At 27.4% G+C, this 17,861-nt stretch overlaps 1 protein-coding gene across 1 annotated transcript; it reads right to left on the minus strand.

The window, feature by feature from the left end:
• Positions 1–290: 290 nt before the first annotated feature.
• LOC114398761 (replication protein A 70 kDa DNA-binding subunit A-like) lies at positions 291–1,483 on the minus strand. Its single transcript, XM_028360915.1, has 5 exons — positions 1,337–1,483; positions 983–1,220; positions 796–892; positions 591–712; positions 291–445 (listed from the first exon to the last, which is right to left on the minus strand). The coding sequence occupies exons 1-5, from the start codon at positions 1,481–1,483 to the stop codon at positions 291–293; spliced, it is 759 nt and encodes a 252-aa protein (XP_028216716.1).
• Between the last annotated feature and the right edge of the window lie 16,378 nt (positions 1,484–17,861).

Genomic DNA, 17,861 nt, shown 5'->3' on the forward strand with positions numbered 1-17,861 from the left:
TGTTTCCTTTTTAGGGTCATTGCATGGTGATTATATCCACATTTTGTGGATGTGACATGTTTCAACTTTCAAGTACATATAATTTTGTAGTCCTAAGAATTTTAATATTTATTGTGTTGTCATGTTCAGGGACAATTAATCAACATGAGAGGAGAGAAGCCTCTAAAGATACAAAAGGTGATCTAAAAGCCTTACCCAAAAAGAGGCAAGTATACTTAATGCAAATTGCTTATAGTCACTGATCTTTTTGTTTTGATATATACACACACACACACACACTGCACATTATATCACATTATTACCTCCTTGCAATCTTTAATCCGTTCAATCTTTTTCTTTGGTGTAACTTCAAGAAAATCAACCTCCGCACTAACTGCATCATTACTAAGTTGACTCAAACTTACACATGGTGAATTCATATCCTGAAGCATCCTACAACATAAGGCTAATTAATACAAATCACATCACAATCAATACAAAATTGCATTTTAATATTCAACAATAGAGTTATATTTGTTAGCCATTTTTTTCAAAATAAAAAAATAACAGAGTGTATTTCTAACGCAAATGGGAATACAATATTCAAATACCTTGGAAACACTTCACTTTGGCTAGATGAACTATTACAACAACATTTTCAACTACTCCAAATGCAAGAAATGCATTAAGTTCATCCACAAATGGACCAAACAAAGTACACTCTCTGTTAAACCTGTTTTTAAAAAAACATGATAAACAACAAATACTTATTACTTAATAGAAAGAGTAAAATACAAACAATATAATACCACTTACCCATCATCCTTTATTTCGATGACATTCATCTTTGTTCTCATTGCGTTTCTTTCATTTTCTCTTTCAGTCCCAACACTTGTCAAAATACCCATGACATCTATGCAAATGAAACATTTAATTTATTTTTTTAAAATTGACAACAACTGAAAATAACAATCTAAATGTTTGCATTCAATGAAAACCTTACCAACTAAATAATCAGTGTCATAACCACCACAAACAATGTCTCTTATAGGTATAAAATCATACACAGAGTCTGGAACACTTGCATTGTCCACCAATGCAACCTTAGTGGAGTACTGAAACATAATTTTGTACTTGTGGAGGATGATTCTATATATACCTCCATTGTCAACAACACCAAAAAATTGAATAGAGTATACTTTCCCTTCTTGTAAGGTTTTGTCAAACTTATAAATGAGAGTCTGCTTCACAAAACCATGGACTTTATCTCCTTACATTCAAAACAGTGATTAAAAATTTGACAATATTATAAAATATCACAAACGAAATAAATTATAAATTTTTTAAATGAACTAACCTTTGAGTCCACCAGCACCGTCTCCATGGATAATGGTATTTTGCTGCTAAATGTTTGTTTGGTAGTTGAAACATTAGATATCATCCACAAATGAACAACCCTAACCATGATTCTCCAACTCTCTTTCTTAGCATTGATCTCAGTCATTGAGTTGAATTTGTTAGTCATTTTCTAAAATAAAAAACAACTAAGTAAAAAACTAAATCATAGTATATTTATAATGCAAATCGATTTTCAGCAAATGCAACATAAATCATACCGACATCTATTTTACATTTTACATTATTTATACACGAACATAGAAGAGAAGAATAGGCTTAGACTTCGGTGAGAAGACAAACGAATTTGAATTTCAAATTCAAATTTGAAGATGTGTAGATTTGAAGTATTCAACATTTCCTTCTTCGATGAAACATATAAAGGTTGCAAAAAAAGATTAAGCTATACTGACCTACATCATACCTGAAACACTTTGACTCTCCTACATTTCCAAAACTTTTGGGCTGTCCTCCCAAAAATTTCCATTTGTTGTGTGGTGTTACTCTGCTACACACAGAGTATCATCTGCATGCAAGTTGTTTATGTGTTGTGGTCGTTGTTTATGTTCTGTGGACATGCTTAGCTCATTTTTTGTGCATTTTGTGCAATGGTGCAACCGGAAAGCTTACCCTGGTTGTTTTAGCTTGAAACCATGTTCCTTAAATGGTGCAACCGGAAAGGCTTACTTTGTTCATTTGTAACTGTGTAGTTAATTCCAGAAGAAGCAAAATAGTTGCATTGCTTTTTTCTCCAAATACCCCACATGCTGACACGAGTCTTGTTTTTTCCAAAAGGAGCAATTATTGGATCCTCAAATGTTACTATTATAGATGATAAACTAAAAAGGATAAACCATAAACAAGTAATAATAAGTAACTCATCCATAATGATAAAATATAAAATTAGGTATGAGTGCTTACTTTAGAATTTTCTATATTAGTAATTTACTACTTAGTATACAATTAGTATTTTGTTATGTTGGTTTACTATATGCACGTTGGATTGGCTTTTAGTCAAGTTCAAAACTCTAAACTTGTTACTTAATTCAATTTTAATTGGGTACACTAAAATAAAACTAATCTAACCCACAAAAATCTAATTGGGTTGGGTTGAATTGGACAAGTTCATGGAATGCATGCAATCCACTCACACACCCCTAGTAGTGGATGTAGCCCAAGTTAGGGTGAACCAATATAATTCCTTAGTATGTTGTTTCCTTCTTTATTGCTTCTTGTTTATCTTCATTTCTATATCCTTAAAGTTTGTTTTTGAAAAATGTTGTTGTGAAAATTATAACTCTAATTTTTAATCAAATTTTTTTCATAAAACAATTTTATTATTCAAAAGCAACACCTACTCTAAGCAACAAACATCAAAACAAGAATTAGTCATTTAATAGAATAAGAGATTTTAAGAGCATGTTCTAAAGTAGTAAAATAGAAGTTTACTTGGAAGATCTTATCTTAAAATATTCTTTTATCCTAGTACTTGTGAAGAAAAGGTTCATTGATCTAAGTCTTTTGATTTCCAAGCAAGAAGCTTGAGAAGAAAAATTACAAGCATAGTGTAATCGTGCGAAAAATAGTCTGATCAACTTTGGTATCACTATTCAACCCCTCTTTTAGTGACCAATTGATTCACTTCACCAAGTCGGGTTGAGAATTAGAATTTTAGGTTTGACTTGTTAAAAAAATGAATGACTCAAGCTTGACTCATTTATTTAAATGAGCCTAATTAAAAACTTATGTTTGACTTGTTTAAAAAAAATTAAAGCTTGAACTTGTCTTCTTTAGCTCATTTATAACTTAATTACTTTTTAATATGTAAAAAAAATATTAAATATTTTTTAACTTTATGAATTTAGTATTTAATAAAATATTTTAATACTAAATAATAACCTATAGATAGAAATATGGTTAAACATGTGATATGGTATTCTGGATTCTATATGTGTATACAAGCTATTAATGCCGAGCTTGTAAAACTTGAGTTTGACTTATTTAAATAATTGAGTCAAATCTCAAGCTCAAATTTTCTTATTTAATTAAACAAATAATCTTGATCGAATAGTTAATTAGTTAAACTTGAACAATTCACAAATATCTTAGTCCATTTACACCCCTGACTAAAACCAGTAAAAAAAAAATAAAGTACAAGAACTAAAAAGAATTTCTCAAAAAGTTTAACCCTCGTTTGAGGTGATTTTGAGTTTTCAAATGTAATTTAAAAAGAAATTCCCAAAGGTACCAGCCACACTTTACACATAGGCATAAAACAGAGGTCATGGAGCTCTATATAACCATGGAGGCAGGGTGAAGAGGAAAACGATAATGTAGAATCTGTACTTTGATTCAAAGAACATGAAGAGCCATAATAAAGGCTCTTGTGAGTAAGGATATTCTGGAGGCAAGATCTGCTACTGTTGTTGCTCGACTACAACAATTGCCAATAGAAGGAGGAGGCCTGGTGCTGGTGGAATCCAATGCTATTGCAGGTGTTTTTGATTTCCAAGTAAGATGTCGCATTGCACAACACTCCTGTTGTTCCATCCTTTCTCTTTTATAGGAAAAAAAAGAAGGAGGAATTTCACATAAAGAAATCAATTGATTGCATTAATTTTTGGGTAAATAATCACTTTTATCTCTCAATGTGTAATTCACTAATAAATGCATCCCTAAAAGATGAAAATATAAATTTTAGTCCCTGAAAGTGTAAAAAGTGCAACAAATATATCCAGCCGTTAACTTTCGTTCGTCACCGTTAATAAAATAGTCTACGTGGCACAAAGGGACAAATTTGTCACTGAAATGATTGTCAACGTGAATTGCCAGCATAAGGGCATATTTGTCATAATATTTTGTTTTTACCTTTCGTCTTCCCACCCGTCGACAAATGCGTCCCTGAAAGATAAAAATGTAAAATTTAGTCCCCGAAAGTATAAAAAATGCAACAAATATATCCAAACATTAATAATGAATTGTATATGAGAGAAGTTAGAAAAAAAGGGATTAAAAAAATGGTAAAATACAGCTTAAGATTTGAACTCTTATACTTTGATTATCTATCTATTTATCCATCTATCAAATTGTTAATTAGTTTTTTAATTAATCAATATAACTACTTATTTTCCAAAATAAAATAAATTTATTTAGTTTTATGATTAAAAAAAATAAGTTACCATTTAAAAAAAGGAAAGTCTTTTATTTCTTGAAATTTTTTTGTTTCTTCAATTAATTATTAATCTTTATTACGTACTCTATCACGATATGTCAAATGTAATACAAGGTCACTCCAGCTCCTAAATCAGCTAGAGATACAACTATACGTCCCAAAGACAAAGAATAAATCTCTGTATTAGTTTTTTTTGTTTTATTTTAAAGTTAACCTTTGTATTAGTTTAAGTATTATTGTATTTTTATTTAAATTTATTTGAATTCTTTATTTGTTAGTAACTATTTTTATTTCATTCATATTATATATAATAAGTGTTGTCTTGAATGAAAATATATATGGTTTATCCAAGGGATTCTTTCATATTTGAGGTATATATATATATATATATATATATATATATATATATATATATATATATATACATTTTATTGATTAAGGGAAAAAACTTATAATTCCACTTTACCTTTATCTAGTTTAAATTTTGTGAGATTTTTTAAAAAAAAATAGTTGATTAAATTCTTTTTTTAAAATAAATAAATAAATAAATATGATCCTACGGTTGGTTATGTTTTTTCTACTCAAAACTTTCGACATGTTATTTTCAATCTAAATATAAGGGTACTTAAGTTGGAATTGAGATATGAAATAATTTTAAAGATTAAAAGTGAGAAATTTAGTAGAAATTTGATAAAATTATAAGATATAAGATAAAGTTTTTTTTAATAGCAAAGATTAAGGTTTGAGAAGGAAATTAAAATAATATATATATATATATATTAAAAGGAAATTTAAAAAATATATTCCATAAATACTAAACGAATAGGAGTAGTAAATTATAAATAATAATAATAATAATAATAAGTCACAATCTATTGTTAACGTTCAGATATATTTGTCACACATTTTTATACTTTGTGGACTAAATTTTATATTTTCATCTTTCAGGGACACATTTGTCAACGGAGTGGGAAGAAGAAAAGTAAAAAAAAATATTATGACAAATATGTCTCTATGCTGACAATCTATGTTGTCAATCATTTCAGTGACAAATTTGTCCCTCCATGCCACGTAGGCTATTTTATTAATGGTGACAGATGGAAGTTAACGGCTAGATATATTTGTCGCACTTTTTACACTTTTAGGGACTAAATTTTGTATTTTCATCTTTTAGGGACTAAATTTTGTATTTTCATCTTTTAGGGACATATTTGTCAGCGAATTACACATTGAGGGATAAAAGTGGCTATTTACCCTTAATTTTTACTAATTCCATAATTTATTTCGGAAAGGGATTTCACACATATTAAGAATTAAGTGGGTCATGGATGCGTTGTTTGTGATTAAAAGGTTGTACTTTTGGATGAGAAAGAGGAAGAGTAAATAGTTATTTTTGTTTTTGAATGTGTAATTCGATGATAAATATGTTCCTAAAGATGAAAATATAAAATTTTAGTCCCCAAAAATATAAAAAGTACAACAAATATATATGACCGTTAACTTCCATCTGTCACCGTTAATAACATAGCTTACGTAACACATAAGGACGAAATTATCACTGAAATAATTGCTAACGTGATCATGTCGACTAGATTGAACAAAAATGTTAGTAAGATATCATTTTTGAACGTAAATGCTAGAAATTTTTTGTTGGACTAAAATGTCAATATTTTTTTTTGGAGAAAAATGTCAATAATTTTTTTTTACCTAAATGTCAATATGTTCCATTGGATCAAAATGTTAATAAATTATCATTATTAGACAAAAATGTCAATAATTTTTTATTGGATCTACATATTTGTATGTTTCTATTAGACTAATATGTTAGACCTGAAAATTCATTTCATTTAAGGATAAAATATAATTTTAGGGTAAATTTTCGTCATTTTTTTATCGTTAAAAACATAAGATTACAATAATCAATTAAAAAAATATATTGATAAACATAATTTAAAACAAATAAAATAATAACGATAATATTGATTATCAACCATAATGTGTCTATCACAATAGAAATTATTCAAAATAAACATTATATCGGTTTACCAAAATAAACATTGTAATAGTGTATCAAACATTACAAATTTTTTCAAATTATAATAATTAGTCACAATCTGCTATAAATAAAGGATAAATATATTTCACATTTTGCTTCTTTGAATCTTGGCTATTTTATTAACAGTGATGGAAGGAAGTTAACGGCCGAATATATTTTTGAACTTTTTATACTTTCGGGGACTAAATTTTGTATTTTCATTTTTCAGGGATACATTTATCAGCGAATTACATATTTAAGTACAAAAGCAACTATTTACCCTATTCCTATTCACAGCGAGTGGGAAGACGAAAAGTCAATGAAATATTATATGACAAATATGTCTCTATGTTGACAATTAGAGATAGTCACATTGACAATCATTTTAGTGACAAATTCGTTCTTATGTGCTAAGTATGTTATTTTATTAACAGAAAGAAGTTAACGATCGAATATAGTTATCACACTTTTTACACTATTGGGGATAATTTTGTACTTTTATCTTTAATGGACGCATTTATCAGTAATTTACACATTTAGAGACAAAAATAATTATTTACCCATAAAATAAAGAGATTTATTTTAAAAATTGGAAAAAATAAATTGAAAATTAAAAATTAAAACTAGATTTAGTTTTTAAACAAGACCTTAAGAATTAAAAATATTATTTTTTTCAACATATGTGTCCAATATTCATAACTTTGTCTATAATTAATTTTTTATTGAATAGTGTGACTTATCACCTTTAACGGAATAAAAAATAATAAAATCAAAGAATTATATCTAATTAATTTTGAGATGGCCCCTAACTTTTTTTACAACTCTAACTTCTTTTCTGAATAGTATTTGATTCCCCTTTGTTTATATATATATATATATATATATATATATATATGTGTGTGTGTGTGTGTGTAAAATTCGTTTTTGCCTAAACATGTCACTTCCATTTTGTTTTTAATTTTACTATAAATTTTTGTTTTTTTTTTGCTTTCTTTTTTTTCTTTACTTTTTATGCTAGTATTATTTTAATATCTTGTTGACGTGTTTGGCTTATTTCAATGTATTTTTTTATCTGGTATTTTTATTTGAATCGAATGCTTGTACTTATGTTTGCATTAGAAAAAGACTAGGTAGCATAAAAAAGAAAAAAAAATCTCTTCAACAGTTTGGTACATATTTGTGTTTTATTTGCATACTTATAAGGATAATTATAAAAAATAAAAATTATAGAAATAATAAGTAAAATATAAAAACCCAAAGTGTCCCATTTCATCTAATTAATAATTCAAATGAAATCAACAAATTACATTTTTTTTCACCCTTTATTTTCTATTTTTTTGCATACATTTAGAAAAAAAAAACATTTTAAATAGCAACACCTTTTTTTTTTCTCCCTTTAAATGTGATTAAGATAGAAACAACATTTTTTAAAAAGAATTCTTCAAAATGGTGTTAAAAGCGATTACATTTTCAATGATACGTAATCTTTCATAAAAAAATAAAAAAAATAATGCAAGTGGTTAGATGTCTTTAATTAAAAAATTGCGACGCTAAAAGTTGGTTTAAGACTTTTGGAGTCAATATGGTGTTGTATAAGATTAATCCCTTGGATGCATGAATTCTTTTGGTGTGTGCGACAGTTATTGGGATTCTCATAAGATGCATTTTTGTTTCATATTAAAGATAATTAAAAATAACGTGTTTGTAGTTCTTAGCTTGCTCGATCATCTATTTTGCTTATAATTTCTTAATTATATTTAGGCTGTTTTTTAGACAATAGTTCAGGTGGCGGATTTACAATATGGTTTTGGTTTTAGGTGAAGAAGCTTTATATTTTAATGGCAGCTATTTAAATTTAACATACTTATGCTAATGTTGTCTTATTTTGAAAGAATTTTTTCTATATATGCCAGTAAAAATTGATGTAATAAATTAAAAGATCTCAAGAATTAAAAAATTAGAGAAAAAGACACATTGAAATTTTATGGGAAAATCAATATTATTTATAGATGATAAACAATGAATGTTATAAATAAGAAAAAAAATGTCAAACTATATTTAATGTCATCAGAATAATCTCAAACATAAATTCTATAAAAGCAAGCTTGCAAACTTGAAATGTTTTATTTTATTGTATATAAAGAGATCTCACATTTTAGTTTCTTTTTATAGTTGAGACTTACCCATAGACCGGATCTAACTCCTAAATTTTTATAGAAAACCAAAACATTCTCTTTAATTACTGTAAATTATATCATAAAGAAAACATCAACGAAACATCTTCCCTCTAATTATGCTTCTTTCTTTCTTTATTTCTTTTTCTTTCTAAAGTCACACACAAATCTTTCTCTCTCTTAACAATTGTTAAATCTAGTGTCTAAATTCCTTTATCCATCACCTCTTTTTCTTCTAACACCCATTTTTTCATACTACTATTGACTCTTCCTTTTACCAAAACGATCACCCTCAAATAAGACATGTGGTTGACCCGCATTCTTGTTTCTTTTTTTGTCTTAAACCTTGTGATCGAACCCCATCTATCCCCGATCGATTCTCTTAGAAAATAAAATTACTATATTGAAATTATTAAAAATAAGCTCTTTTTAGTAAACTCTCCTTTTATAAGGATTAACAAAAAGTATTTCTTTTACATAATAATTATATATCTAAATATAATTTTGCTTGAAAATGTGTTTTGTCCTCGATAATTTTTCAAATTTTGTTTTAATGCCTAATAATTTTTTTAAAAAAATTTAGTCTCTAATAAAAAAATTGTCCCTAAATTTATTTAGATAACACTTTAGGGACAAAAACAAAACAAAAAATTTATTAAGAACAAAAGGTTAAAAAAATATTAGGAACCAAAAATAAAATTAAAAAACTTATTAATGATAAAAATATATTTAAACCTTATAATTTTATTTCATACTAATATTTCTAAATTAAGTTGAAGTCTTTAAAAAAGTGTAAAAGTATGTCTTGGAAAATTTTCAAAGGCATTTATCCCTATTTAATTGGTGACATGGAAGGATTAGGTAGCTATCAAATGAATTGTTGCATGGCTCACGATTCTTTATTGACGCAGATCGAGTTGAATGACTTTATTTTGTGTTGGCAATTTAAAATTTACTGTGACTAGTGGCTACCTAATTGTGTAGTTTTGAGGGAGTGTGATCCTAAATGTTAGTTTGAGGCTTCGTGGTGACTTTTGGAGACAAGATGGTGCTGTATGAGATTTGTAACTATGAAGTCTCAAATAAGTTTTAGTATCACACTCCCAAAAACACGCAATATTGACTAGTCAAAACAAATTTTTGAACCACAGCACAAAATAAAATCATCCCACCTTTGGATTAAAAAAGAACCATGGTCTATGCAATAATCCAACTTATAATCCTTCCCTGCCACTACTATAAATAGGGATAAAAGTCATTTTAAAATTATTCAAGACATAAATTAACAATTTTTAAAAAACTTTTAAACTTAATTTAGAAATATTGATACGGAATAAACTTATATTTGGATGTAATAACTCTTTATAAAAGGAGAGTTTACTCATAAATTTAACTATATGATGGTTATTGAAAAATATAAAAAGAGATTAATTTTAATAAATTTAAGATAGTAGTTTTGATGTTAAAGAGAGTCGAGATAGATGGGATTCACAAGTATGGTTCTAATATATAAAAAAATGTGGATCAGCCACATTTCTTATTTGAGGTTGGTGATTGTTGGTGAAAGGAATAATCGATAGTGGTATGAGAGGAGTGGTCGTTAGAGGAAGAGGAAATGGATGAGGAGAATAAGCAAATTAAGGAAGAGTTTTATTTTTATTTTTATTTTTATTTTTTAAAGTTTGCCCCATCACTCACATGCCTTAATGCATGTCCATTTATATGTCATATCATAATAGCTAATATGTGAAGTTACTTCCATTAAATGAGATAATTAAGATGAAGGGATTAATTTGAAAGAAACTTGAGGCCCTCAATTGGTTGAATTGAAACTCAAGGAACTAAAATGCAGCATATTTGGAAGACTAAAAAAATACAAATAAGCCTAAAAATATTACTTTTTTTATGTTTTGAGGAGTAGGTTAGTAACACACCTTTAACTTTAAACAGAACCTCATGCTTTTTTGTTCTTTCAGAAGACTTTACAATAATTAATAGTTGTCATTTTATTTTAAAAATAATATCATTCATCAAGAAAGAAAGAAAAATCACACAGTTTAATAAAGAGGGAGAAAACTAAATGCCCGCGTTGAAGAAAAATATAGAAATATAATTTACATGGAAGTAAAAATTTTGAATTTTTTAATTTATTACTAAATCTAATTATTTATTTGTTGTTAGGAAAAAAAAATAATATTAAAGAAAACCCCATCACAAAAGCATAATATTTGCAAAAATTGGGATAAAGAGTTACGAAGACATCATCCATATATGTGCTGAAAATTCAGATATTAATAATCTAGATATATTTTGAAGAATTAAAAGTATTAAGAGGAATATTAAAAGATGAAGTTAACACACCAATAAAAATATTAAATTATATAAAAGGATTAGAGTCTTTTTTAAATATATGTATTATTTATAGAATATTATTAATAATATCGGTAACATTTGTTACTATCGAAAAAAGTTTTTCAAAATTAAAATTACTTAAATCTTATTTAAGATCAATAATGTTAAAAATTTGAAATTTACAATTCACTATTTATTTTATAAAATTTTCCTTGGGCCCAAATTTATGTAGGCACAACCTGCATTACTTTTTGTCAAACTGTTATTATTAGTTATAAAATTCGAAAAAAATAATTATTTTTTATAAAAAAATATATGCATAAAAAAATTACAGGAAAATACTCGTCTCCAATTACAACAAACGAATAACAATCTTCTCTACCTACAAATATTTTTACAAATACCCGGAAAAGTTAAGTCTATTTGTCATCCCCAGGTGATGCAATACTTAAAGGATGGTAAATATAAGAGAATTTGTCTAGCAATTAGTGGTTGCAACTTCTAATTTCGTCATTTATATTGATGGAGTGAAGCTAATTTTCTCTTTTTCTATAATTCTTCAAAATTTAGAACACAGTACAACAAAAGCCAATAAATAACTTTACGTCGCGCCAAGACACATTTATCCGGTTCCTATTAAGGATTTTTATACGTTTATTTTATACTATTATTTTTTTAAATATAAGTTACATAGCTAAATAATTTAAATAATAATAATAATAATTAAATAACAATCTTAAAATTTGTAACTAAAAATATAATTTATTTATTAATTTTTAATTTTAATTATTTTTTATTTATTAGTTATTATATTATTTGAATTTTTATATAATTAATAAATTAATATATAATTTATTTTAAAAAAGTATAAGAAAATCAAAATTATAAAAAGATGATGTAATGGGTTGTTCACATACTTTTCTAAACCCGAAAAATTTAATGGAGATGAGTTAAGTTTTAAATTTTAAATTCAAACTCAATGCACCCTGCCTTTTACAAGAAGAGAGATGAGAAGTACCAAATTCATCTTCGACTTATCCAATTGTCGTGCCTAAATAGAAGTTGTTACCACTGGCTTGAACGGTTGGACTTCAGACTTTATGCTACCCTCATAATTTGGTATCTCGTATAGTCGATTAACTGTTACCGGTAACATTATAGAGGATACTACCTTTAGACGTACATTTTGAAATGTATTTTTTTATTATAAATTTTAAATGTATTACATTCAATCCTTAACTTTAAGATAGTGTTTTTACAAGACTAAAAAAATATTTAGATAACACTTAAAACAAAAACATATATTTCAAAATTAGAGAATCAAAATGATACAAAAGGTTTATAAAAACCAAACTTGAACGTTAATAATCTTAAAGGGATTTAAAACATAATTTATACTTAAAATTAATTATACTTAATTTTAAAACCACAAAATTTTGAATGAACTCAAAAAATCATCCCTCTAATATTATTCTCTCCTGAGTATCGTTCAAAACTAATAATATTATTAACTGAGTTTGATTCCCGGAATATATTTTTGGAGGGATAAGATTAAAACTTATAAAAATAGGAATAATTTGAAACATCACTGAGAGTCTAAAATCTTAATTACAACCAAAAGTTTAGAGGCTAATTTTAATAATAAAAAAAATCTTTTAGTACTTGAGAGGTTATTTAACATGATTTTTAATATATATATATATATATATATATATATATTCAAGTGTTTCATGACCTGAAGCATTGGAAGGGAAAATCTTTCTATGGGAATGTGTTATACCAAAACAAATTTAATTCTTAAAAAAGACGGAAGATGATAATTAAGCATCAATCATTACTAAAGTGATTAAGACAAACTTAGATTCAAGCTTATCCCTTGTGGAAGTGAGTCTCATAAACATGAAAAGAATAAAAATTAAAAAAATGAAAAGCAAGAGATCAGAGCAAAAGAAAGAAAACCCAGCGGAAAAAGGAAGATCTACCCATTCAAGTTTTGAACTCTTGTGATTATGATATTGGGTATGAAATTTCAACAGCTAGCTTTGAAAGAGGGGTCTCCCTTGTCTGCATGGTGGGAGACACATGTGACCCGCAATGCAATCACCAACACACATCTAGCCACACCTACCATTATTATCATCACACAAAAACGGAGGAATTGATCATTCTACACAAAGGCACACAAAATCTAAAATTTTATATTCAAACAAGAAGAATACTGATTAATACTATAAGGATATTAATTAAGAAATTAACAATAAAATATAAAAAGTGTAATATTGAATGTATTTTCATTGTAATTCAATTCTTAATAAAAACTTTCTATTTATTAGTTTTTAAAACAATGTACTTAGGGTTTATAAAATTTTAAAGAAAAAAAGAGTACGTTTATTCTCCCTTTTGAAACACGCTAAAAAAAACATTGAAGAAAACTTCTGTAGGTTTCTATTCATGATTTTTATAAGTAACCTAAAGCTAAGTATTCCAGTACTTCATCGAATAATTAATAACAAGAGATGCATAAGGAAAGGAAATGGAAATGTATAGGGAACGTTAGTCTCACTATGATATAGTAGCATATATATGTGATTATATTTTTCTATCATATTGAGTGGATCATTTGACTGTATTGATTGTTTTCTTCCTCGAGAGTCTCATAACCTTTGAGAGAGCTTGGAAATCATTGTTTTCAACATAGCATGGTTTTATTTATTTATTTATTTTTTGCAAAGAGGTATCTAATAGACTCATTTTTCTTCTCCTTGATGAATAGTGCAAAGGAAATATATACAATCATATCAGTTTGTTTTTACTTTTGAAATTTGATGATTAAAGTAACTTTGGATCAATTATTGGACTAACCAATTTCTATGAATAAATTCTTGAACATAATTGAGAATCAAATGCTTGAATAAGCTTCAAAACTTACATTAGACAAACATAATTTGTTCAAACTAATATACCAGATTAAGTAAACACATACACACACACACACACATATATATATATATATATATATATATATATATATATATATATATATATATATATATATATATATATATATATATATATATATATATATATATATATATATATATATGAATGATGTCTATGTGAAAAATTTTAAAAAATTGTTACTATATATTAATAACTAAATGATAGAGTAAATTTCATTACTAAATGAACGAAAATAATTTGTTGGAACGAATTTATGGCTGTCCGTACCTGAAATTTTGTTTGGACAACTACTAAATGCACTTACTTATTTTCTAAATGCACCTCCTTTATGCAATTTATTTTATCAAAATTATCCCTTTCTAGAAACTAAATTCTAGAAAGTATTCAAATTATGATACTTCTGTAAACTACTTTCTGGAAGTGTTATAATGTTTTCTATAATTTACTTTCCCATGCAAAAAAAAAAAAAAATGGGTTGTAACTTGTAAGGATTTGTCAAGAGAAACACTAAGAAGGACTCCCTAAACGTTGTCGTCTCGAAGTTTTACCTCTACACTCCCATAAGGCACTTCCCCTCAATGTCAATCCTACCCCCACTACACCTCTACTTCCAACGAATCCCTCCATCACATGTGATAATTCAAAGTGTAGGAACCTAATCTCTTTTTTACTATGCAGGTGTCAACAATGAAGAAGAACACCAGAGCATAGTGGCGGCGTCAGTCACAAAGTGGTACTCCTATGGTATGCTGTGAGGAAGGGTTCATCGGAGATGGAGGTGTAATGGAGGGAAGTGATTGTGCTGGATCTAGATCTTGGTAGCAAAGTTGAAGGTGCATAAAAGGGTTGAGGATGAGTTGATGGTGCTGGATCTAGATCTTGGTAGCAAATTGGTGCATAGGAGGAGGGACTAGTATTGAGGATAAGTGCTTTATGAAAGTATAAAGGGTGAGCTCCAAAACAAGAATGTTTAGGGAGTCCTGCTTTGTGTCTCTCATGACATATCCTTAAACCCTTATTTTTGCTTCCAAAAATTAAATTCCAGAAAGCCTTATAACACTTTTGAAAAGTAATTTATGAAAGTGTTAAAATTTTAATACTTTTATTTTCAAGAAAGGGTAATTTTGAGAAAGAAAAAAACTCAAAAATATATAAGGATGTATTTAGCAAATAGGAAAGATGCTTTTAGTAGTTTCTTTTGTTTGACCCAAACTTAACCCAATCAATATCCAATAACATATATTTAAAGATAAGATTGGATCAACCCAATTTGGTATGTACATATCAATATTATCAATATTAGCATTGTGTATAATCAAATCATAGAATAAAAATATATATAACTTAAATTAAGGTGTATTTTATAATATATATTTCAAAATAAATAATATGATTATGAATATAATATTATGTTATATAAAATATTTTCTATTAAATAAAAAATATTATTAATATATAATTTTAAAAAAAACTTAATTATACTTTTTAAAAACTATAGGAATTAGGACATTGTATCGGATTAGAATAACCTGAACCATATCCACACAAACCCGTCCTCAAAATACACAAACTCTAATTCCCAAAATTCAAACCCATCAAAATCAACTTTAGGCTAGATCGTGTTAGTGGGAGGAGGTATCCTGCTACCAAAACAGTAACATTATTTACTTATAATATATAAACTTTAGATGCTCACTATCATGTTGCCAAACTTATGCTAAAAAGTAGGTGATAAGTTAATTTCTATATGCAACCATGTTTTGTCTTTACTAATGGCTTGGTAGAATTTTTTTATGAAATTTATCCAAGACCCAATTGTCATGAAAAATGGAAAATATTCAACAATTTTTATTTTCGTAAAATTATAATAATTTTAAATTTCAATTATAAGTAAATATTAGTTTAGATTATGTTATTGTTAGATTTAAATTAAGTTCTTTTATTTTAATGACAACAAACAAAAGTAAAAGAATGTGTAATAAGTGGTAAAGACTAATCGTTATTGTAGTATTCCTACCAAGTTAATATTATTTGAAGTATAGAAGGATCATTTGTCTTACGGCTTGTGTCCAAGTTTTTTTCATCTCTTTCTTATTTGCTATAAGCCAAGAAACTTATATGAGAAGATTCAACGCTTCATCTTTCAAGAAAAGAAGACAAACTTAGAAGATTTCTTTTTCATATATCAAAAGACATCAAAAGCATATATAACATAAGTATAGGGACAAAACAGTGTGACAATGGAGACAAGGTACTTGGTTCAAAAAAAGAAAGGAAGTATATATGCTATATGACACAAGTATTAAAAAAAAAAAGTAGAGTGCTTTATCAACTCTTACATGGCAAGTTGGTCAAAACATTTTGCCGGAACCAAAAACATGAATAATGTGAAGCCCCTAAAAATTTCATAGTTCTAATGATAATAAAAGATATTAAACTTTGGTGAATTGATAAAGTTTATTGAACTACGCAAGCTAAACATGCGTCCAAGGAAGTAATAGGTATATTCTTGTAACTTAACTTAGATGCATAAAAATGGGTTTTCAAGCATTGCTTCCAACACACTATTTATATAAGCATCCATAACTTATATGAAAATCCAATGTCCAAACGTTATTTTAAAGTGGTAAATTTACTGTAGAGGGTCACCTTTACAAACTATTTACGTAAAGGGGTCTCTTTTCTAAGTATTTACAGAGGGGGTCTGTTTTACCATGGATGTCGCCAGCAGTACTGGCGAGAAACGCGTGCCGCCATTGTCAATGGCGAGAAGCTTGGTGACGTGGAGGGTGTCACCATTGTCAATGGCGAGACAGTTGACGTGGACACTGTCTCGCTGCTCCCACTGGCGAGAAGCATGCTGTCTCGCTGCTCCCAATGGCGAGAAACCTTCCACATAAGCAATGTCGCCATTGCTTCCTGCGAGACACCTTCACGCCATGCTGAAGATGCCACAGTTCTGAAGATGGCAGTGTTGGCTTGCAATGTTTAGGGTTAGGGTTTGCAGTGTTATGAAAAGGTTAGGATTATTTGCAGGTGAACGTTAAGCTTTTGAACGTTGCTTGTTTACGTTTTCACCTATAAAAAAAATGCTCATCAACGTAAATGGATGTACATTTCTCCTTCAAGTTGCTGAGCTCTCTTTCTCTTTCATCTTGAGTGTGAGCTTCTTGTGCTTGCTGTGCTTCCTTCCTTCAAGTTTGGTGTGTACCCTTATCCTCCATAAATTCCTAGTAAGTGTTTTCAAAGTAAATAAAATTTATATATTCTGTTAATAATATTATAAAAATAGTAGGTTAGTTAGTATTAATAGATATTCTAAGTTTAAGTTAGTTAGTATTAGTAGGTATTGTGTTGTTAATTTTTATGTATTAATAGATATTCCAACGTTAGGTTACTTAGTATGAAAATATTATTTGGTTAGTTTGAATGAAAATTTTATTTAGTTGTTGTATATATTCTTAGATATTATATGTGTGATATATATATATATATATATATATATATATATATATATATATATATATATATATATATATATATGAAAATATTATTTGGTTAATTAGTATGAAAATATTATTTAGTTGTTGTATATATTCTTAAATTTTATATATGTGATATTAGCTTTTGTAGTATTAGGTATATATTTACACGCATGATACTTTAGCCAAATAAATATATATACACACATGATACTTTAGTCAAGGCACACGTAATATTAGCTTTTGTAGTATTAGGCACAAGTTAATATTAACTTTAGGTATATATTTGTAAATTTTAGGCACATGTAAAT

The sequence above is a fragment of the Glycine soja genome, chromosome 19, assembly GCF_004193775.1.
Source record: "Glycine soja cultivar W05 chromosome 19, ASM419377v2, whole genome shotgun sequence".
Lineage (NCBI taxonomy): Eukaryota > Viridiplantae > Streptophyta > Magnoliopsida > Fabales > Fabaceae > Glycine > Glycine soja.